The sequence below is a fragment of the Pristiophorus japonicus genome, chromosome 5, assembly GCF_044704955.1.
Source record: "Pristiophorus japonicus isolate sPriJap1 chromosome 5, sPriJap1.hap1, whole genome shotgun sequence".
NCBI lineage: Eukaryota > Metazoa > Chordata > Chondrichthyes > Pristiophoridae > Pristiophorus > Pristiophorus japonicus.
The window spans coordinates 129,205,256-129,227,981 of NC_091981.1; the positions used below are offsets into that span (position 1 = coordinate 129,205,256).

The 22,726-nt window shown below is 45.5% G+C and overlaps 1 protein-coding gene across 2 annotated transcripts in view; it reads right to left on the reverse strand.

Annotated features, from left to right (window-relative positions):
- klhl7 (kelch-like family member 7) overlaps window positions 1-21,243 on the reverse strand; it is a 43,318-nt gene extending 22,075 nt beyond the window's left edge. Inside the window, exons 1-3 of one of the 2 annotated variants that reach the window (XM_070880961.1) lie at window positions 21,156-21,243; window positions 913-1,015; window positions 713-806 (exon numbers count right to left, since the gene is read on the reverse strand). In XM_070880961.1, coding sequence (XP_070737062.1) covers window positions 713-806; window positions 913-1,015; window positions 21,156-21,179 — 221 coding nt within the window. In that variant the 5' untranslated portion in view covers window positions 21,180-21,243. Of the gene's footprint in view, window positions 1-712; window positions 807-912; window positions 1,016-20,280; window positions 20,803-21,155 lie in introns of those variants that run through there. The other variant, XM_070880960.1, reaches the window with a different exon arrangement.
- Window positions 21,244-22,726: the final 1,483 nt, after the last annotated feature.

Below are 22,726 nucleotides of genomic sequence, written 5' to 3' on the forward strand. Positions count from 1 at the left end.
ACTAGCAAGACCACTAGCAGACAGATCTCCTCTTCCTCCTGAACCCAAGAAAGGAAAGGAAAAGGAAAGGAAAAGGAAAAAGGAAAGATTTGGATTTATATAACGCCTTTTACGACCACCAGGCATCTCAAAGCCAATAAAGAACTTTTGAAGTGTAGTTACTGTTGTAATGTTGGAAACGCGACAGCCAACTTGCGCACAGCAAGTACCCACAATGTGATAGTGATCGGAAAACTTTTTTTGTTATGATGATTGAGGGACAAATATTGGCCCAGGATAAGTCCCCTGCTCTTCTTCAAAATAGTGCCCATGAGATCTTTTATGTCCACCTGAGAGAACAGATGGGGCCTCGGTTTAACATCTCATCCGAAAGACGGCACCTCCGACAGCGCAGCACTCACTCAGCACTGCACCGAAGTGTCAGCCTAGATTTATGTGCTCAAGTTTCTGGAGTGGGACTTGAATCCACAACCTTCTGACTCAGAGGAGAGTGTGCTACTCACTAAGGGCACAGATTTTCATTCTGCCATTCTGTGGCACAGTACAGTGCAATACACTTAATCACACTTCATGAATTGAGGATCATGGTCACTGGAGCCATGGAGAACTTGGTCTAGTTTTCCAAGTTGGAAGCGTAAGGGGCTGAATACAACAAGCAAAGGATTTACATTTATTTTTAACTGACTAAAGGGAAAAAGTAACATATACTCACCTTGCAGTATAAGCAAACTCTACCAGCAGTTCAATTATATCAGGTTCAGCATCTTTGAGTTCCACTTCATAAGACTTTGATTCAAGCATATTTGCTACCAGGGAAAGAGCAAAGCATTAATAATTACTTAATTTGGAGTAAAGTTTGAGGAGTCTAAATAAGCACCTACTGAAACTGCAAAACTGACTGGTAAAACTTACTGGTAAACATCAGACTGAAAAAGTGGCTGGCAGCTGCAAGCACTACTCGATGAGCTGGGATTTTTCTATCCGACACCACCAGAAGGACATCGCACAGAATTTTCTGGATAGGAAACATAGAAATTATAACACAGAAACAGACCAATCTGCCCAACACGTTCATGTTGGTGTTTGTTTGTCTTCCACATAAACAATTGTCCTAATCCCAAGTGCCCACCCTGTTCTCATATCCCATTATCCCTATTGAGGTCATACACATACAAATACTGTAATGCAAGAAATGTGGCTAACAAGAATGCGCAACTGGTACAACATTTCTTACACAACAGTATTTGCGTGATCAGTGAAAGTCCACAACAGCTAGCAGCTGAAAAGGTTGTTCCTTCCCCAAATTAGGTCTTCCCAACAGCTAGTTTCTACTAATACATCAACGTTACTTTGGTTGTACATCGATACATCGGGAGCTGGTAGTGCTAACACAGCAGTACAGAAATATAAAAGCATCCTACAACAACAACTACTTGCATTGTATGGTGTCTTTAACGTAGTAAAGCGTCCCAAGGAACATTACCCCCAAGCTGCACAGGCACGCATCAATCTGGAGGTCGCGCAAAAGCTGGAAGAGATACCGCGCAGCAAATTTAAAGGGCCCAAACATAAAAAATTTTAAAGGAACATTGGTCCCAAATCGCTCCACACGAATGCTTTTGACACCAAGCCACATAAAGTGACAGGTGACCAAAAGCTTGGACAAAAAGGAAGGCTTTAAGGCACGTCTTCAGTTTAGGAAGGAAATTTCAGAACTGGTACAAATAAAAGGTGTGTGTGTATGTATAGGTAATATATAAAATTAAGCAGATTTTAAATGTAATTGTAAAGGGTTGGATTGCAATCTTATGCAAGTTCAGCAGAAGAGCTACAGAATCTCTGACAAACAGTGCAAGTGGTGCTTACAATGTGTTTCTGGGATTTCTGCAGCTTTTCCATTGAAGTTAACAATGGACATGAGAGAACCTCCACAGAAATTCACCCTTAAGTTTCAGACTGAAAAATCACATAAGTCATATTCAGGGACTGAAAGCAAATTGATCCAGTGGAATGAGTGAGGAGTATGAAATGATACAGTTAATGACTTGACTTAATGTGTAACTGGACAATCACAATATACTGTGAGAAAAACCTGACCAGAAACACAAAAATGTATTTAAATGGTATGTGTCATTTTTTATTGTGCAGTTCAATTCACTGCAATTACTCTTCAGTTGGAAGGCAACAGCCGAGAATGGGCAGTGAAAAATTAAGATTTGCCGGTAGCTTTTCAAGTAGAACAGAATCTCCCAATCTGTCAGCTGATGTAATCAACATGATTTTATTTTGGTTTGTTTTCCATGCTGCCAAGTAATCAGCTGGCCCAGTGGCCTCTGAACTCACACCTCAGGTTGACAGATATGGTTCTCGAGCTGTAAATCCCTTGGCCATGCAGGGAAATGTTAAAAGTAGGTGGAAAAAGGCTCTTACGTGCCTGTAAAGTACCTCAATGATTTCAATTGGGTTCCCCGCCTCTGCAAGTCGGGTTGGCTCCGCGTGGGAAAGGCATACGGGAGCGAGTTGACAATGGGTTTCTGACCCGCTGTCAGAAAAACAATTTTCCCACCCAAACTGCTAATCGTGCCCGCTACCATCATGGAAAATTCAGCCCAAAATGTTTTGAATTACTATGACTTCTGCCGTGGCTCAGTAGTCGCACTCTCATAATATCACCAGACAGTTTTTAAAGGGCCCTCATTGTTTTTAACCACCTTCTTTTTCCTAATATAATTGTAAAAGTTTTTTGTGTTGCTTTTGATATCTGTTGCAAGTTTCTTTTCATACTCCTTTTTGTAGCTTTTACTATCGGTTTTGTCACCCTTTGCGATTCTGTGTGTCTTTCCCATTCACCAGGATCTGTGCTATTGCTTTGCATTCGTGTATGCTTTTTCTTTTAGTTTTATGTTGTCCCTTACCTCTTTAGTTGCCCATGGCTGTATTTTTTGGCAAACATAGAAACATAGAAAATAGGTGCAGGAGTAGGCCATTCGGCCCTTCGAGCCTGCACCACCAGTCAATAAGATCATGGCTGATCATTCACCTCAGTACCCCTTTCCCGCTTTCTCTCCATACCCCTTGATCCCTTTAGCTGTAAGGGCCATATCTAACTCCTTCTTGAATATATCCAATGAACTGGCATCAACAACTCTCTGTGGTAGGGAGTTCCAGAGGTTAACAACTCACTGAGTGAAGAAGTTTCTCCTCATCTCAGTCCTAAATGGCTTACACCTTATCCTTAGATTATGTCCCCTGATTCTGGACTTCCCCAACATCGGGAACATTCTTTCTGCATCTAACCTGTCCAGTCCTGTCAGAATTTTATATGTTTCTATGAGATCCAGAACCAGTTTATACCCCTGAGGGGCAAGTAGAGTTCTTGCCCCTCAGGGGTATAAACTGGTTCTGGATCACACTGAATTATTTTTTGAACACCTCCCATTGATCTTCTGTTGTTTTACCCATTAACAGATTTGCCCAGTTTACTGTGGATAGTCTCTGTCTCATCGCATTGAAGTCGGCTTTACCTAAATCTAGAATCTTAGTAGCTGTTTCGCATTTCTCCCTTTCAAACACATTAAACTCAATCATATTATGGTCGTTATTAGATAAATGTTCACGTACCATTAGGCTGTTAACTAAATCTGGCTCATTGCCCATTATTAAATCTAATATGCCTGCCCCCTTGTTAGTTCTAAGACATATTGTTATAGAAAACTATGAACACACTCAAGAAATTCACTACCTTTCTGACATGAGCTCATCTGCTTATCCCAATTTATATGGAAGTTAAAATTCCCTATGAAACCGACACTGCTTTTACTACATGCTTGTCGAATCTCCATATTAATCCATTCTGCCAGTTCACAGCTGCTACCAGGGTGTGCACACAATTCCCACTACAACCTTAAATTCTTTCATATTTCTTAATTATATCCACTGCCTGCTTGGCTCCCGTTCTATCATCTCTTATCATAGAAGTAATTTCATCCTTAATCACTAATACTACACCTCCCCCTCTACCAAATTGCCTATTCTTCCTGTACATAGTTACACTTTGACAGAAAAGTTCTGATTCCAAAAGGCATGTTGTCTTGAGGACATGAAGAAAGACTTTGAACCTGCTCACAATAGAGACGGAACAGTAGCTTTTAATAGTCTTTAAAACAAGTCTGTTTGAAACTTGGCACAGAAAACTCTCATCTGCACCGTGCTTTACAACTCATGATATCAGTCTTCAGCTATGCTCCTACACTGAATTACTTACCACAGGATGTAGGAGAGATTTATTTTATATCTAAAGCAAAAAATTATCCCAGACTTAAGCCAGGGCAATTTCAAATCCACCTTTGTTTTGATAGAGTCTATTTTTCCTACATTTCTGTGGGATCAAGTAGCTTGAGTGTGGAGTAAAGTAAATATAAACGCAAAGATTTGAGTGTCAAGTCTTCCTATTAACTCTTCCTCTTGTATTGGCTATGTATAATATCTGCTCTTAGTATCAGCCCTCTCTCCGTCTTGATGTTAAACTCACAACACTCCAGCCACTATTGAAGCAGGAATTCATCCATTTTGGTCTCCGATTGCTTTGATTCCTCACTGGTATCCGTCTATCCCATAAGAAGGTTAAGATAACAGGGAGGATTTCCCATCCAGCAGTACTAATTTGGTACTGACTTCTCCCACCTTATAGTCCCCTGGATTTGGTTTCTATATTGGTCCAAATATCCAATTTCTGGCTTTTTCTATAGCAGTGCTACTCCCTAACATTTTATTGAAGTTCAGAACCTCAAGTGGGTCTGCACCTGCAATTTCTAAATACTGAACTGTTGTCATCTCAGAGTCAGAAGGTCATGGGTTCAACACCCACTCCAGAGACTTAATCACATAATCTAGGCTGATACTTCAGTGTAGTATCTCTCTGCCCTTTCAGGTTATTGTGTCTGTAAGCACTCTAGTAATGACTCCACGAGGTAAGGTATTGCACTTGAACTGTTGTGACCTTAGTCCGTTTATTGCAGCTCCTGAGTGAGGGTACAGCATGGTGAGCACCCTTTTACACCTGGTTACCTGTAGTGTACAGGTGACCCCCTAGGACTCACCAGTTGCACCCTCTGGTGGTACAGACATAGGTATAAAGTGTGAAGATACATCCAGTAATCTTATATAACTGTACATTGAGTGTACAGGGTACATGTTTGTTATACATACACAACATCACTCCCCCCCAAGTCTTGTGGCACTGGCCTTTGCACTGTGTGCTCTGGCCCTAGAATTGAGTGCTCAAAGCCCTTGCACCTTGTCTATGCTTTGGCTTGGCTCTCTCCTGTTGACAGCCCCCCCTCTCCCCGCCAAGTCCTTATTGCCACAACATTGGGAAATGGTCAGCAATGGACGGTTGGCGGTTGTAGTGGGGGTTGTGTGGGTTTTGGGTGTGATCCATGTGCGTCCATGGCTACATACATCCATTTCCCTGCGCCACCCCCCCACTCCACCATACATAGACCATGTGTATGGCTCAATACCTGCATGTGCATACATGTACAGAAAAAAAAACATAGGATTAATTGCATCACTGCTTGGGTTTTGCAGTAGTGGAACAAGTACATTTTACAGGTAAGGTACATGTGTGTTATCATAGTCTTGCCCCTGGGGTGTAGGTGCAGGTGGGCGAGGACGCTAGTTCCAGAGTGACCGGACTGTGTCCAGTTTGTCTGATGGTGGCGCTGCGCCCCCTGCCAGCTGGATGGGCTCGGATCGCTACCCTGGCTGAGTCTCAGGGCCTTTTCCGTTGCCTAGTGGTGGGCAGAGTCACAGGAATGTATGGCCTCCCTGACCTCCTTTGAGGGCCACAGTGTCTCCCTGCTGCCCTTCAGCGGTAGTGGGAGCCTGGTCATCCCAGGTCCCATTGGGAGAGCTGGAGGGTGCCAGCCTCTTGCTCCAGGTACTGGCCCTGGTGGCCAAAGAGGTAGGGCTGATCTGGGGCAGGGTACCAGTAGTAGTGCCTTTGCCATCTGCTGATCGCTGGTCCTGCGGCTGGTAAGCTCCCTCTGTGTGTGGCCACACTCCCTGGGGCATCACATTGGTCCCGGAGGCACAGGCTACATGATCGGGTAGCCCGCTGGACCTGGGTGCTTCTGACGGGAGGTTGCCCTTGGTTTTGTTTTACTGTCATCATACATTGGCTCCGACCGCAATTGCCCGACTCGACACTGTTAGTTGCTTTTACATACTCGCATTTGTCAATCATATCTTTTCCATGTGTATTACTGGCATCGCTATACAAAGAGTGGAACTGTCCCTTTAATTGTGATGGGTTACCGGTCTCCTTTAAGAGAGCCTTGCAATCTTTACCCCAATCCGGTTCGCTGCTCGGCATCACGAGTTGCTCCCTCAACGCTGCCCCTCGTGATCTGGTTGCGGCCATCTTTACTTCAGGCGCTTCACCTCGTGGTGCGGGCGCCATCTTCTTTCTCTCCACGAGGTAGGCTGCAGTGATCCTTTTCTCCCCAGGTCTGCCATGGAAGCAGGGAAGTTACCTTCTGTGCCGATTTTCTTCCTCCGGAGTCCTGTAAGGGTGAGGTCGGGTCATTTGGGCTGGATCATCGCGCAGTTGGGTTGAGCGGTCTGTGTCGTCTCCGCGCAATTGAGTTGAACGGTGGATTTTCAGGTGTTGTGCTGGATCCAAATTTGAGGCCGCATAGGATGTCGATCGCCGGGACCTGGAGGTTTTCCCAGCTCCAACAGATTTGGATTTGTTTCATCCATCTTCTTCCTAGCAGCGTTGGACCATCACCAGCAACGATCCACAAAGATAACTTGTGCATCTCGCCGCCATGGGACACCTGGACATCCATGCTGCCAACGACTGGGATGGTGTCGTTTGTGTAGGTGAGCAGCTTCACTTGGATCGGGATGATTTTAGGTCGTTCGATTGGACTGTCCCAGAGTTTCTCAAAGGCCGCCTGATTCATCAGCGATTGGCTCGCCCCTGCGTCCACCTGCATCGAGATTGGAACACTGTAGCTCTCAACTTCCATTTTCAACGGTGAACTCTTGGTGGAGCAGGTAAACACTCCGTACACCTCTTCGTGGGGCTGAGCTGCCTCATGGACGCTCTCCTCTTCTTCATCAGCGCTGGAATCTGGATGATCAGCCAGCCCTTCAGCGACTCGGTGAGTAAAATTTCTCTTACACATTCACCGTTCGTGTTACAGCTTTTGCAAGTATAGTCTTTGTAGCGGCACTGGTAATTCCCTCCACAATGCCAGCATGGGGCTGGCTGGTTGGCCCCATGTGGCGGACTCAGGGTTGCGGGACTCGGGGTTCTGTTCTCTCTACTCTGAGAGACACGCTTGCAGGAGCCTTGCCTCTAAAAGGCACCTGTCGGTTCACAGTACTTGCCAGGTTAGAGTCCTGGGGGTGAGTCATCATCCACTTGGAATCACAGGCCGAGGCCATAAACGCCTGGCTGACGTTAATTGCCTTCTGCAGGGTGACCGTGGTGTCCGCAGAAAGCAGCCTGTGGAGAAGGCCCTCGTGGCTGATTCCGATAACGAAGATGCCCCGCAGCACTTCGGTGAGGTGATCGCCAAAATCACATGGTGCAGCCAATCGTCTAAGGTCTGCAGCATATTTTGCGATTTCTTGACCTTTGGGCCACCGGTGTGTGCAGAACCAGTGTCTGGCTGTGAGGATGCTCTCTTTAGGTTTGAGCTCTTCCTGTATCATCGTTACGAGCTCAGAATACGTTTTGGTTGTAGTCTTCTCTGGGGCTAGCAAATCCCTAACAAGACCATAGACGGTGGATCCACAACTGCTGAGCAGGATAGCTCTGCACTTATCAGCCAGCCAGGTCGGTTTGTCTCCCGCCAGGTCGCTCGCAATGAAAAAGTGTTCGACTTTCCACAAAGCCCTCCCAATCTTCCCCATCAGCGAATTGTTGAGAGTTGCCATTAGCCATTTTTCGCGTGGAAATTTGTAATCTCAGTCGACAGTTATTGTGTCTGTAAGCACTCTAGTAATGACTCCACAAGGTAAGGTATTGCACTTGAACTGTTGTGACCTTAGTCCATTTATTGCAGCTCCTGAGTGAGGTTACAGCATGGTGAGCTCCCTTTTATACCTGGTTACTTGTTGTGTACAGGTGATCCCTAGGTCTCCACCAGTTGCATCCTTGGGTGGTACAGGCATAGTGTATACAGTGTGAAGATACATCCAGTAGTCTTATGCAACTGTACATTGAGTGTACTGGGTATATACTTGTTATACCTATACAACACGGGTGAATACGAAAGATCTTATAGCACTATTCGAAGAAGAACAGGGGTGCTCTCCCAGTGTTCTGGCTGTGTGCAAATTGGCATGTTTCCCTAAATTTCAAACAGTGACCATACTTCAAAAGTATTTAATTGACCGTGAAGCATTTCGGCTGTCCTGAGGATGTGAAACGTGCTTGAAAATACAAGTTCTTTCATCCTTACTTTTGGAATGCAACTACTTACTGGCTCAAAAATTGCAGTAAGCGTCATAGCTCCGGATTACGCCGCCGATCTATAAAATGAATACGTACTTACCTTGTGCGAGGCCCAGAACGCAGACTTGTTCTTTGGTGCTGCAGAGCTATGCGCAGCATGTTACATCACGAAGGCCCGGAACGCAGCATGCAGCCTATGCGCAAGGGAAGACACACCCACAAAAGCTGTCAAAACTAAGCCACACCCACAGAAACTTCTCTCAGTCTCTTCCATTAAAATTACATTCCTAAAAACTTCTAATTAAGATAGGCTCTTGGACTTATTTCATATATCAGCATTGTTTTATTTTTCATCCAAGCTCACAATTTATTAGTTCCTATGTATACAACTTCCTGTTTTGATAGGAAAAGTCCAGCACTTGGGTAGCCTTGAGGAGGAGTTCATAGAGTGCGTAAGGGACAGGTTCACTGAGCAGTATGTAACGGAACCAACCAGGGGGCAGGCAATCTTAGATCTGGTCCTGTGTAATGAGACAGCATTAATAAACAAACAATCTCCTAGTAAAAGATCCCCTCAGAATGAGTGATCATAGCATGGTTGAATTTCAAATGCAGATGGAGGGTGCAAAAGTTGGATCTCTAACCAGCGTACTAAACTTAAATAAAGGAGACTATGAAGGTATGAGGGCAGAGTTGGGTAAAGTGGACTGGGAAAATAGATTAAAGGGTAGGACGGTTGATGAACAGTGGTGTACATTTAAGGAGATATTTCACAACTCTCAGGAAAAATATATTCCAGTGAGGAGGAAAGGGTGGAAGAGAAAAGATAGCCATCTGTGGCTAACTAAAGAAATAAAGGGCGATATCCAATTAAAAATAAGGGCATACAAAGTGGCCAAAACTAGTGGGAGGACAGAAGACTGGGAAGCTTTTAAAAGCCAGCAAAGAACAACTAAAAAAATGATTAAGAAAGGGAAGATAGACTATGAAAGTAAACTGGCGCAAAATATAAAAAGAGATAGCAAGAGGTAGTATATAAAAATGAAAAGGGTGGCTAAACTAAATGTTGGTCCCTTAAAGGACGAGACCGGGGAATTAGTAATGGGGAACATGGAGATGGCAGAAACTCTGAACAAATATTTTACATCAGTCTTTACGGTAGAGGACACTAATAATATTCCGACAGTGGATAGTACACAGACTATAGGGGCGGGGGGAAATTAAAACAATCACTAGCACTGAAGAAAAAGTACTCGGTAAAATAATGGGACTAAAGGTGGACAAGTCCCTTGGACCTGATGGCCTGCATCCTAGGGTCTTAAAAAAAGTGACTGCAGAGATAGTGGATTCATTGGTTGCAATCTACCAAAATTCCCTGGATTCTGGGGAGGTCCCAGCAGATTGGAAAACTGCAAATGTAACGCTCCTATTTAAAAAAGGAGCCAGACAGACAAAAAGCAGGAAACTATAGACCAGTTAGCCGAACATCTGTGGTTGGGAAAATGTTGGAGTCCTTTACTAAAGAAGCAGTCGTAGGACATTTGGATAAGCAAAATTCAGCCAGGCATCGTCAGCATGGATTTATGAAGGGGAAGTCATGTTTTTGCTGGAGTTCTTTGAGGATGTAACGAACAGGGTGGATAAAGGAGAACCAGTGGATGTGGTGTATTTGGACTTCCAGAAGGCATTGAACAAGGTGACACATAAAAGGTTACTGCACAAGATAAAAGTTGGTATTGGGGGTAATATATTAGCATGGATAGAGGATTGGCTAACTAACAGAGAACAGAGAGTCGGGATAAATGGTTCATTCTCTGGTTGGCAACCAGTAACTAGTGGGGTGCCGCAGGGATCAATGCTGGGACCCCAACTATTTACAATCTATATTAACGACTTGGAAGAAGGGACTGAGTGTAACGTAGCCAAGTTTGCTGACGATACAAAGATGAGAGGAAAAGCAATGTGTGAGGAGGACACAAAAAATCTGCAAAAGGACATAGACAGGCTAAGTGAGTGTGCAAAAATTTGGCAGATGGAGTAAAATGTTGGAAAATGTAAGGTCATGCACTTTGGCAGAAAACAAAAATCAAAGAGCAAGTTATTATTTAAAATGGAGAAAGTACAGCGGGATCTAGGGGTACTTGTGCATGAAACACAAAAGGTTAGTATGCAGGTGCAGCAAGTGATCAGGAAGGCCAATGGTATCATGGCCTCTATTGCAAAGGGGATGTAGTATAAAAGCAAGGAAGTCTTACTACAGCTATATAAGGTCACACCTGAAATACTGCGTGCAGTTTTCGTTTCCATATTTACGAAAGGATATGCTTGCTTTGGAGGCAGTTCAGAGAAGATTCACTAGGTTGATTCCAGGGATGAGGGGGTTGACTTATGAGGAAAGATTGAGTAGGTTGGGCCTCTACTCATTGGAATTCAGAAGAATGAGAGGTGATCTTATCGAAACGTATAAGATTATGAGGGGGCTTGACAGGATGGATGCAGAGAGGATGTTTCCAATGATGGGGGAAACTTGAACTAGAGGGCACGATTTTAGAATAAGGGGCCGTCCATTTAAAACAGGGATGAGAAGAAATTTCTTCTCTCAGAGGGTTGTGAATCTGTGGAATTCGCTGCCTCAGAGAGCTGTGGAAGCTGGGACATTGAATAAATGTAAGACAGAAATAGACGGTTTCTTAATCAATAAGGGGTTATGGGGAGTGGGCAGGGAAGTGGAGCTGAGTCCATGATCAGATCAGCCATGATCTTATTGAATGGCAGAGCGGGCTTGAGGGGCTGTAAGGCCTACTCCTGTTCCTATTTCTTATGTTCTTATGTTCATACAAGTAATGTTGTTGAACTTCAGAAAGAGATTCCCAGCCATGTATTCAATATTAATTTTCTGTATTAAAGCCTCACTTACACTGGTAACAGATAAAACTATATTTCTTGTTATAGATGCATTACATTGTTTGTTATGTTGTTCATTTTTATGTTGAAAGGACAGAATTGGTCACTGAAATCAGATAGATATTCACCTTATTTTACTTTCTTATTCAACTTCCCAAATAATTAAAATTAATACTTTTTATCTGTCTCATCTGTCCGACCTTCAGTGTTTCTAAAGCATATTTTTTCATGAGCAATCAGTTTAATTTTCAGAATTTAACTGAAAGTAAAATAAGAGTATGCAAAATAGTGTGTTCACATGAAACATCCAAAAATAACTTTAAACATCTTTAACAACTGTTAGATTGTACCGTGCCACACTATACATGCTTTAAATTGAAAGGCACGGCAATTTGAATCTTAATCGACCGACAAAAAAAGTTTCCTCCACCAAACGTTCACGCGGTTCAGACATTTGCACTTTCTAAGGTTTCTACCAAGCAATTGTAAACTGAAGATACTAAACATTGCAAAGAATAAAGGTAGAAGGTAACCAAAGTTGACAGGTCATGTTTGTTCGGCATCTGAATTCATTAAAAAAATGCCAGTTTTACGTTGTATTCCCTTTCTTGCCCTAGTCAATAGTTTAATGATACAGTTGACGGTCAATATTTTTCCTAGCTTGGCCGTGATTAAGGAGAAGTATTGAACCAAGCACATAGATCTAACAATGCGGCTTCTTACATTTTCTAGTTAGATAAGAACATAAGAATTAGGAGCAGATGTAGGCCATTCAGCCCCTCGAGTCTGCTCTGCCATTCAATAAGATCATGGCTGATATTCTACCCCAACTCCACTTCTCTGCACTGTCCCCATATCCCTTGATTATAAGATTACTTCTGATCACTGTACTGAGCACCTGGATTCTCTGTAAACAGATTGCTAAGACGAAGTGAAATTGCTTCTAAAATACTGAGATTTAAATTCTGTTATATACTATACATATGTCGACACCTATAAGAAAAAACAAATGGTTGTGAAAAATGTGGTAAAACAATCACTGCGAATCTTTTAGGAAAGCATATCTTCAGGTGTATTTCTAATGACACTACAGGGAGACGATCTTCTTTGAAGACTTTTTGATCCGTTCCTGGGATGTGGATGTCGCTGGCAAGGCCAGCATATATTGCCCATCCATAATTGCCCTTGAGAAGGTGGTGGTGAGCTGCCTTCTTAAACCGCTGCAGTCCATGTGCTGAAGGTACTCCCACAGTGCTATCAAGGAGGGAGTTCCAGGATTTTGACCTAACGGCGACGAAGGAATGGTGATATATTTCCAGGTCAGGATGGAGTGTGACTTGGAGGGGAACTTAGAGGTGATGGTGTTCCCATATGCTTGCTGCCCGTGTTCTTCTAGGTGGTAGAGGTTGTGGATCTGGGAGGTGCTGTTGAAGAAGCCTCGGTGAATTGCTGCAGTGCATCTTGTAGATGGTGCACACTGCAGCCACAATGCAATGGTGCTGGAGTTAGTGAATGTTTAAGGCGGTGGATGGGGTGCCAATCAAGCAGGTTGCTTTGTCATGGATGATGCTGAGCCTCAAGTGTTGCTGGAGCTGCACTCATCTCGGCAATTAGAGAGTATTCCATCGCACTCCTGACTTGTGCCTTGTAGATGGCAGAAAGGCTTTGAGGAGTCAGGTGGTGAGACACTCGCTGCAGAATGCTATGAGGCTGCAGAATGACTTGAATAGGTTAGGTGAGTGGGCAAATGCATGGCAGATGAAGTATAATGTGGATAAATGTGAGGTTATCCACTTTGGTGGTAAAAACAGAGAGACAGACTATTATCTGAATGGTGACAGATTAGGAAAAGAGGAGGTGCAACGAGACCTGGGTGTCATGGTACATCAGTCATTGAAGGTTGGCATGCAGGTACAGCAGGCGGTTAAGAAAGCAAATGGCATGTTGGTCTTCATAGCGAGGGGATTTGAGTACAGGGGCAGGGAGGTGTTACTACAGTTGTACAGGGCCTTGGTGAGGCCACACCTGGAGTATTGTGTACAGTTTTGATCTCCTAACTTGAGGAAGGACATTCTTGCTATTGAGGGAGTGCAGCGAAGGTTCACCAGACTGATTCCCGGGATGGCGGGAATGACATATCAAGAAAGACTGGATCAACTGGGCTTGTATTCACTGGAGTTCAGAAGAATGAGAGGGGATCTCATAGAAACGTTTAAAATTCTGATGGGTTTAGACAGGTTAGATGCAGGAAGAATGTTCCCAATGTTGGGGAAGTCCAGAACCAGGGGTCACAATCTAAGGATAAGAGGTAAGCCATTTAGGACCGAGATGAGGAGAAACTTCTTCACCCAGAGAGTGGTGAACCTGTGGAATTCTCTACCACAGAAAGTTGTTGAGACCAATTCACTAAATATATTCAAAAAGAAGTTAGGTGTAGTCCTTACTACTAGGGGGATCAAGGGGTATGGCGAGAAAGCAGGAATGGGGTACTGAAGTTGCATGTTCAGCCATGAATTCATTGAATGGCGGTGCAGGCTCAAAGGGCCGAATGGCCTACTCCTGCACCTATTTTCTATGTTTCTATGTTTCTCGAATACCCTGCCTCTGACCTGCTCTCGTGGGCACAGTACTTATGTGGCTGGTCTAGTTAAGTTTCTGGTCAATGGTGACCCACAGGATATTGATGGTGGAGGGTTTGGCGATGGTAATGCCGTTAAATGTCAAGGAGCGGAGATTAGATTTTCTCTTGGTGGACATAGTTATTGCCTGGGACTTAAGTGGCAAGTAACATTCGCGTCACACATCAGCCCAAGCCTGAATGTTGTCTTAAGTCTTGCTGCATTTGGGCATGGATTGCTTCATTATCTGGAGTTGCGAATGGAACTGAACACTGTGCAATCATCAGCGAACATCCCCACTTCTGACCTTATGATGGAGGGAAGGTCACTGATGAAGTAGCTGAAGATGGTTGGGCCTAGGACACTGCCCTGAGGAACTCTTGCAGTGATGTCTTGGGGCTGAGATGATTGGCCTCCAACAACCACAACCATCTTCCTTTGTGCTAGGTATGACTCCAGCCAATAGAGAGTTTTCTCCCTGATTCCCATTGACTTCAATTTTACTCGGACTTCTTGATGCCACACTTGGTCAAATGCTATCTTGATGTTAAGGGCAGTCACTCTTATCTCACCTCTGGAATTCAGCTCTTTTGGAGCAAGGCTGTAATGAGGTTTGGAGCAGTGGTCCTGGTGGAAACCAAACTGAGCAACGATGCGCAGGTTATTGGTAAGTAAGTGCCATTTGGTAGCACTGTCGATGACACCTTTCATAGAAACATAGAAAATAGGTGCAGGAGTAGGCCATTCGGCCCTTCTAGCCTGCACCGCCATTCAATGAGTTCATGGCTGAACATTCAACTTCAGTACCCCATTCCTGCTTTCTCGCCATACCCCTTGATCCCCCTAGTAGTAAGGACCTCATCTAACTCCTTTTTGAATATATTTAGTGAATTGGCCTCAACAACTTTCTGTGGTAGAGAATTCCACAGGTTCACCACTCTCTGGGTGAAAAAGTTCCTCCGCATCTCGGTCCTAAATGGCTTACCCCTTATCCTTAGACTGTGACCTCTGGTTCTGGACTTCCCCAACATTGGGAACATTCTTCCTGCATCTAACCTGTCTAACCCCGTCAGAATTTTAAATGTTTCTATGAGGTCCCCTCTCATTCTTCTGAACTCCAGTGAATACAAGCCCAGTTGATCCAGTCTTTCTTGATAGGTCAGTCCCGCCATCCCGGGAATCAGTCTGGTGAACCTTCGCTGCACTCCCTCAATAGCAAGAATGTCCTTCCTCAGGTTAGGAGACCAAAACTGTACACAATACTCCAGGTGTGGCCTCACCAATGCCCTGTACAACTGTAGCAACACCTCCCTGCCCCTGTACTCAAATCCCCTTGCTATGAAAGCCAACATGCCATTTGCTTTCTTAACCGCCTGCTGCACCTGCATGCCAACCTTCAATGACTGATGTACCACGACACCCAGGTCTCTTTGCACCTCCCCTTCGTCACTTTGTTGATGATTGAGAGTAGACTGATGAGGCAGTAAGTGGCCAGATTGGATTTGTCCTGTTTTTTGTGGACTCCATGATGTGAAAAAGGCCCTGCACCTGCTTTCACTAACCCTAACATTTTCATACCTAATTGCTGGGCAATTCGTGGGCAAATAGCCCACCTCTGCACCAGCCATTGTGATTACTAAAGGCAGTGCAGATGATCTGTCATGGCGTACCTTGACAGATTGCAAGTTTGGGATTTAAACTAGCAGTATATTTCAAATGCTGAGCACTTCCCATACAATGAGTGACTTTTTTCCCCCACACAAGTAGTTACTTTGAAGAACAGTTACTGTTCTAAGAAAAAAGAAATAGGAGCAGGAGTAGGCCAGACAGCCCTTCGTGCCTGCTCCGCCAATCAATAAGATCATGGCTGAGCATTGACCTCAACTCCACTTTTCCACCCAATCCCCATACCCTTGATTCCTTTAGAGTCCAAAAATCTATCGATCTCAGCCTTAAATATACTCCATTCCCTTGGACTCTGCCAGCAGATCAATGATCAACCATCCCTCTCCAAATTTCCCTCGAGAATGTCCATTTACTTGCAAACAAGACCACGCTAGCCACAAACCTATTGTGCATCTATTCAGCTGCCTCCGGTGCGTCCCTCCTTGTTTTTGGCCATCAAGCTAAACCTTCTCATACACCCCCCCCCCCACCTCTGTCTAGTTTCCTTTGCACCTCCCCCATGCCCTCTCAAGTTCATCTCATCCATGAGATCCACTTTCTGCTCCCTTCACTCCATTCCCATTAAACCTCCTCTTCTGGTCCCCATGGTCTCTGACATAAATTGCCTCTTCTTCCCCTTCCCTTTCAAAACTGCTGTCATCCTCCCCCACCTAAAAAAATAAACCCAACCCCTTTATCCTTCTTCCTTGCAAACTACTGCCCCCATCTGCAACATATTATCCCTTTCCTTCTCCTTGAACATGTTGTTGCCTCCAGATTTGTGCTCACTTCTCCCACAATTTCCTGTTTGAATCTTTCCAATCAGGTTTCTACAGCACTGAAATGGCCTTACCTTAAATCACAAACAACATTCTCTGTATCCATGATACATTATCCCTTCTTGACCTCGCTGCAGCCTTTGACACATTATTCTTCTCCAATACCTCTCCTCCACAATCCAGCTTGGCGGGACTGCCCTCCATTGGTTCCACTTTAATCCATCATGATTAGAGTATCCCTCGCAATGTCACCTCTTGTGTTAGCCAAGGATCCAACAAAGCTTCTAATGTCTCAACCAAATTGCCTACTATATTGAGCCTGTATATCAACCTGTGCCTACTGATGTGCATCAGTACAATATTCGACTTCTAGGTGTCAGCTGTGGCTCAGTTTGTAGCACTTTTGCACACTTCAAAAAATACTTAATTGCTTATAAAGCACTTTGGATCATCCTGAAGTTGTGAAAGGCCCTATATAAATGCAACTTCTTTCTTTCAGAGTTTCACCCTGTCTTCACCAAGCACTTAGACGTACACATGCCCAACATGGATCACTTAACAAAGCCATCAGAAGCAGAAAACTTGCCTTGACTTTTTTCCCATCCTAATACACACTGAGGCTAAATATAAAAAAAGAACTTGCATTCATATACCACCTTTCACATCCGCAGGACATCCCAAAGCGCTTTACAGTCAATGACGTACTTTTGAAGTGTAGTTACTATGGCAATGCAGGAAACGTCATCAATATCAATATAGCCCAAAGCGACGACGGCAACAGAAGCAGTGCCTCAGAAAAATCAACACCGGGGCACTCGAAGACCCAGCTAAGAGAGCCCTATACAGTCAGTGCCTCACTGCTAACCTGGCGACTCTTGATGACCCCGGGACGCAGAGTGCCCACAACGCTTGGTCCGCCCTCCAGGCCTCCATAACCAGTGCCTGCGAAGAGACGCTCGGTCACTCAACCAGGAAATACCAGGACTGGTTTAATGAGAATGGACAGGAGATCCAAGAGCGAATAAATCGCAAGCGCAGGGCATTTCTGAACCTAAAACAACAACCCAACTCGGGAACAGCAAAGCAGCTTTACAGACGGCTTACGGCCGAGGTCCAACAAAAATCCCACGACCTAAAGAATAGATGGTGGGTGAAGAAAGCACAGGAGATTCAGCAGCTGGCCGATGGCCATGATGTGAGGATTCTTCACCATGATCAATTTACCAATGGCCCAAGCACCCAAGGCCCCACCCCACTGCTGGCCAAGAACAGGGAGACACTCATCAAGGACACCGAGACAGTCAGGACCCACTGGAAGGAGCACTTCGAAGATCTCCTTAAAATCGAGACTCTGCCTTTGACACGAGTGTCCTCGACTCCATCCTGCAGCATGCTACCCACCACCATCTCAGCAAAATCCCAGCCCGGCACAAGGTAGAAAAGGCCATCCACCAGCTCAAGAACAACAAGGCATCGGGATCGGATGGTATCCCCGCTGAGACACTAAAGTATGGAGGAGAAGCACTATTGGCACACAGGCATGACCTCAACGCTCTCATCTGGGAGGAGGAGAGCATGCCAGAAGATCTCAGAGATGCAGTAATCGTGACCATCTTTTTAAAAGGGGACAAGTCCGACTGCGGCAACTACGAAGGAATCTCCCTGTTGTCAGCCACTAGAAAAATCAGTGCTAGAATCCTCCTCAATCGTCTTCTCCGTGTCGCTGAGGAGCTCTTCCCGGTGCGGATTCCGTCCACTACGGGGCACAACGGACATGATCTTTACGGCGCGACAACTGCAAGAGAAATGCAGGGAACAGTACCAACCCTTGTACATGGCCTTCTTTGACCTCACAAAGGCTTTTGACACTGTCAACTGTGAGGGACTATGGAGCGTCCTCCTCCATTTCGGCTGCCCGCAAAAGTTTGTCGCCATCCTCTGACTGCTCCACGACGACATGCAAGCTGTGATCTTCACCAACGGATCCACCACAGACCCAATCAACGTCCAGACTGGGGTAAAGCAGGGCTGCGTCATCGCGCCAACCCTCTTCTCAATCTTCCTCGCTGCAATGCTCCACCTCACACTCAACAAGCTCCCTGCTGGAGTGGAACTAAACTACAGAACCAGTGGGAACCTGTTCAACCTTCGTCACCTCCAGGCCAGATCGAAGACCGTCCCATCCTCTGCTGTCGAACTACAGTACGCAGACGACGCTTGCGTCTACGCACATTCAGAGGCTGAACTCCAAGTCATCGTCAACATCTTCACCGAGGCGTACGAAAGCATGGGCCTTACACTAAACATCCATAAGACAAGGGTCCTCCACCAACCTGACCCCGCCACACAGCACTGTCCCCCAGTCATCAAGATCCATAGCCCTGGATAACATGGACTACTTTCCATACCTCAGGAGCCTATTATCAGCAAGGACAGATATCGACGACGAAGTTCAACACCGCCTCCAGTGCGCCAGCACAGCCTTCGGCCGCCTGAGGAAGAGAGTGTTCGAAGGCCAGGCCCTCAAATCTGGCACTAAACTTATGGTGTACAGGGCTGTAGTAATACCTGTATGGCTCAGAGACATGGACCATATACAGTAGACACCTCAAATCGCTGGAGAAATACCACCAGTGATGCCTCCGCAAGATCCTGCAAATCCCCTGGGAGGACAGATGCACCAACATCAGTGTTCTCGATCAGGCCAACATCCCAAGCATCGAAGCACTGACCATGCTTGACCAGCTCCGTTGGGCGAGCCACACTGTTCGCATGCCTGACATGAGACTCCCAAAACAAGCGCTCTACTCGGAACTCCTACACGGCAAACGAGCCCCGGTGGGCAGAGGAAATGTTTCAAGGACACCCTCAAAGCCTCCTTGATAAAGTGCAACACCCCCACTGACACTTGGGAGACCCTGGCCAAAGACCGCCCTAAGTGGAGGAATAGCATCCGCGAGGACGCTGAACACCTCGAGTCTCGTCGCTGAGAGCATGCAGAAAACAAGCGCAGGCAGCAGAAGGAGCGTGCAGTAAACCAGACTCCCCACCCACCCTTTACTCCAACGACGGTCTGTCCCACCTGCGACAGAGAGTGTAATTCCCGTATTGGACTCTTCAGTCACCTGAGAACTCACTTTTGGAGTGGAAGCAAGTCTTCCACGATTTCGAGGGACTGCCTATGATGATGATGATGAATGCAGGAAACACAGCTACCAATTTACGCACAGTCCCACAAACAGCAATGAGATAATGAACAGATCATCTGTTTTTTCATGGTGTTGGTTGAGGGATAAATGTTGGCTAGGACACCAGAACTCCCCTGCTGTTCTTCAAATAGTGCTAGTTACATCCAGAGGGAAAACAGCTCATCCAAAAGTCACCTCTGACAATGTAAAGCTCCCTCTGTACTGCACTAAAGTGCCAGCCTAGATTACGTGCTCAATCCTCGGACCTTCTGACAAAGAGACAAGAGTGCTACCACTGAATCAATGTTGATATCTTCTCCTCCCACCCCCTGAAAAAAAAATAACTGCTGCTCAAGCTGAGTTCAGCTGAGAGCATAAACTGGTGTGTATCTTCTTGATCGGTATGGTTCACCCCATTCCACAGTGCCACGTTACATGTACCCTCTGAGCCTTGGAGAGATCACAGTTATTAAAAAGAGCACGAGATTTTACTGCACCTTCAAATAGCAATTAACACGAGCACCTGTATTAGTCGCCAGAATAAACACAATTTTTCAGGTTTTAAGACGATTTATGCCACTGGACAGCTTTTCCCCGGTATCACATATTTTAATCTAACTTAACCCTTCTCAAAACACACAGACAATCCTTACCTGTTTTCGCATGTTATTCATCACACCCATAAAAGTTGCTAGAAGCTTGGCTTCCTCTCTGGCTGCAAATTTCTTCTCACTTTTCTTCTTGATGGAGCCTTTCTCTGTCCCCACAGACGCCATGGCAACATTGATGGAGGCCACGAGTCAGGCCGAGCCGGCTGTCACCAGCGATCAGGAACAACTTACACACCGGATATATATATATATATATATGAAAGCTCACAGGGCCTTCTTAGAGCTGTGGAGATTATCGGGTACAGTCACCAATGCTCCCATAGGGAAAGGAAATCACTAATGATTCTCATTTAAGGCAGCGGATTCCCGATAGTTTCTCTTTGCAGGAAGATTGAAAGCAGAACAAGTTGGGAGTATTTAATGATTGCCAGGTCTGTGTCGGGTGAAGGCTGCTCCTTGTTGCCTTGAGTTGGAAACAGCCCCGGCCCGGAGCCGCTGTTAGCCCGTCTCCCCAGCTCCTCACCCGCTCACTTCACCCTGAGATCAACAACTGCTGCGGCAAGAGGAACCTCCGCAAAAAGAGAAAGGAAATTCAAGCCACAAATGTCCTCGCCCTCAACTCGCTGGCGCCCTCTCAGGCTGTCACAGCTGCCAAGCAGCCAGGGTCGTTCGAGTTTCATTTCCCACTGTCTCTCACAAAGACTTGGGGCCCAAAGTCAGGGTCTCAAAGAGACCCGTTTATTGCCCGTTTGCGGCGGCCATTCCTAAAAATCGAATGGCCACCGCTTTGGGGTCAACAGGTCGCCGCTTTGGGATCCAACCTAAATTCAGGTCGGAGATTTTTCGGCCTAGATCCCATCCCACCCGAGTGGTTGCACCACCGATGAAAATAATAAAAGAGCATTAAAAATACTTACCCATCGATATTCAGCTCCATCCATCGATCCCCCGCCGCGCGGTGCCCCCGGCAGATTTTTCTGCCAGTCAGTGCACCATCCCCGTACTGAGTGCGGCCTGGCAGCGCGACCATCTTTAAAGGGGAGGGCCCACTGCCTCGGCCTCAATGCAAAAATTTTTGCCGGACGACTTCCTGATCGGCTGGCAAAATACTGCCCCCAACGGGCAGCCTAGCACCCCCTCTTTGGTGTCAGGCCGCTGGTCCGGCCGAAACCCTCCCTGGTGGCCCAGTGGCCAAAATTTTCAAATGATCGAATCTCTCCCCTTTAACGGAGGGGCGAGAGTGTGGTGACACACACGCGCTGTGACGACTCCACGGCGGAGGCCTCAACTGACCCATTTTCAGCCAGTCAGTCTGGCTTTGAATCTAAGGCCTGCCCCATTATGATCCATTTCCTGTAGGACCAAAGTCCTGAAAATGGATCTACTTACCGTACCAGTCAAAAACTCATAGGTGCGCCAGCTTTCTGGTGCACCTGAATTTCGACCCCAATATCTTGATTTGTTTTTTGGTCAACTTATTCTCTACAATATGTTCCAGCAAATTTGTACACTAATGCTAAGAAATGTTATGCTTTTCTTTTTTTAAATAGTGTTAAAAAATTCACCAACAAATGCTGGAAATTATTTTCTAGCAGCACCTAAGTTATCTGAAGACTGTCAGGAGGCAAACACACAAGTGATGAAAACAGTAAATATCCAAATTTATCATAAAAGTGCACTGCAACTAAATTATATACTGCTTAGTACAACAAAAGCATACAAGTTGATCTTGAACCACAGACCAGAAGAGTGTGAAGTTTGGCTTCAGTCGGACTTCAGCCTTAGAAGAAGTTCACCCTTCAAGTTGGACAGGATTTCCCCCTCCCCCAAAATATTAATACTTATATGAAGCGAGTAAGGGGGATTTGATTCTTGAAAGAATTTGGTGCTAGTGGGAGCTCAGGCTAACACTGTTTAAATTTTTTAAGTTCGACACAAATAGATGCCAGTACAGGGAGCCCTTGTGATGCGTGTGCAGCGGTATATTTGGGCCATCATGGATCCGCAGTGTATCCAGGGGTAGCAACTTCCAGAAAATGAGGGGTTGAATTTCCACGGGGGTTCTCCTAATCGTCTGCCATAATTTTGGCAAAAGGTCTGTGGAAACCCCAGAGAATACGCTCCAGAATAACGTTACCCAAAAGGCAGTGCTAGACAGTTTGTGAGACAGAGATAATATAGAAAGAATGAACTGGGTGACCATCTGCATGGGAAACAAAGGAAGGCAGAACTTACAGATGCAGGGAACTGCCCGATGGTACTTAGTGTAGGACAAGTGTGAGCCAGACAGTGACTCAGATAAGGATGATCTTGAATAACATTATGGAACCTTGCTCAGGTGGACATGTCTGCTCCCACACCAACCCCTCAGACAATGCTTGTCCCAGTTCTGGAAAACCATTTCCATGTCTTCGTCCGTAGGTTGGTTGATAGGTTGGCCCCTTTGCATGCCAAAGTTGTGGAGCATACATGGAGATGCTCAGGGGGC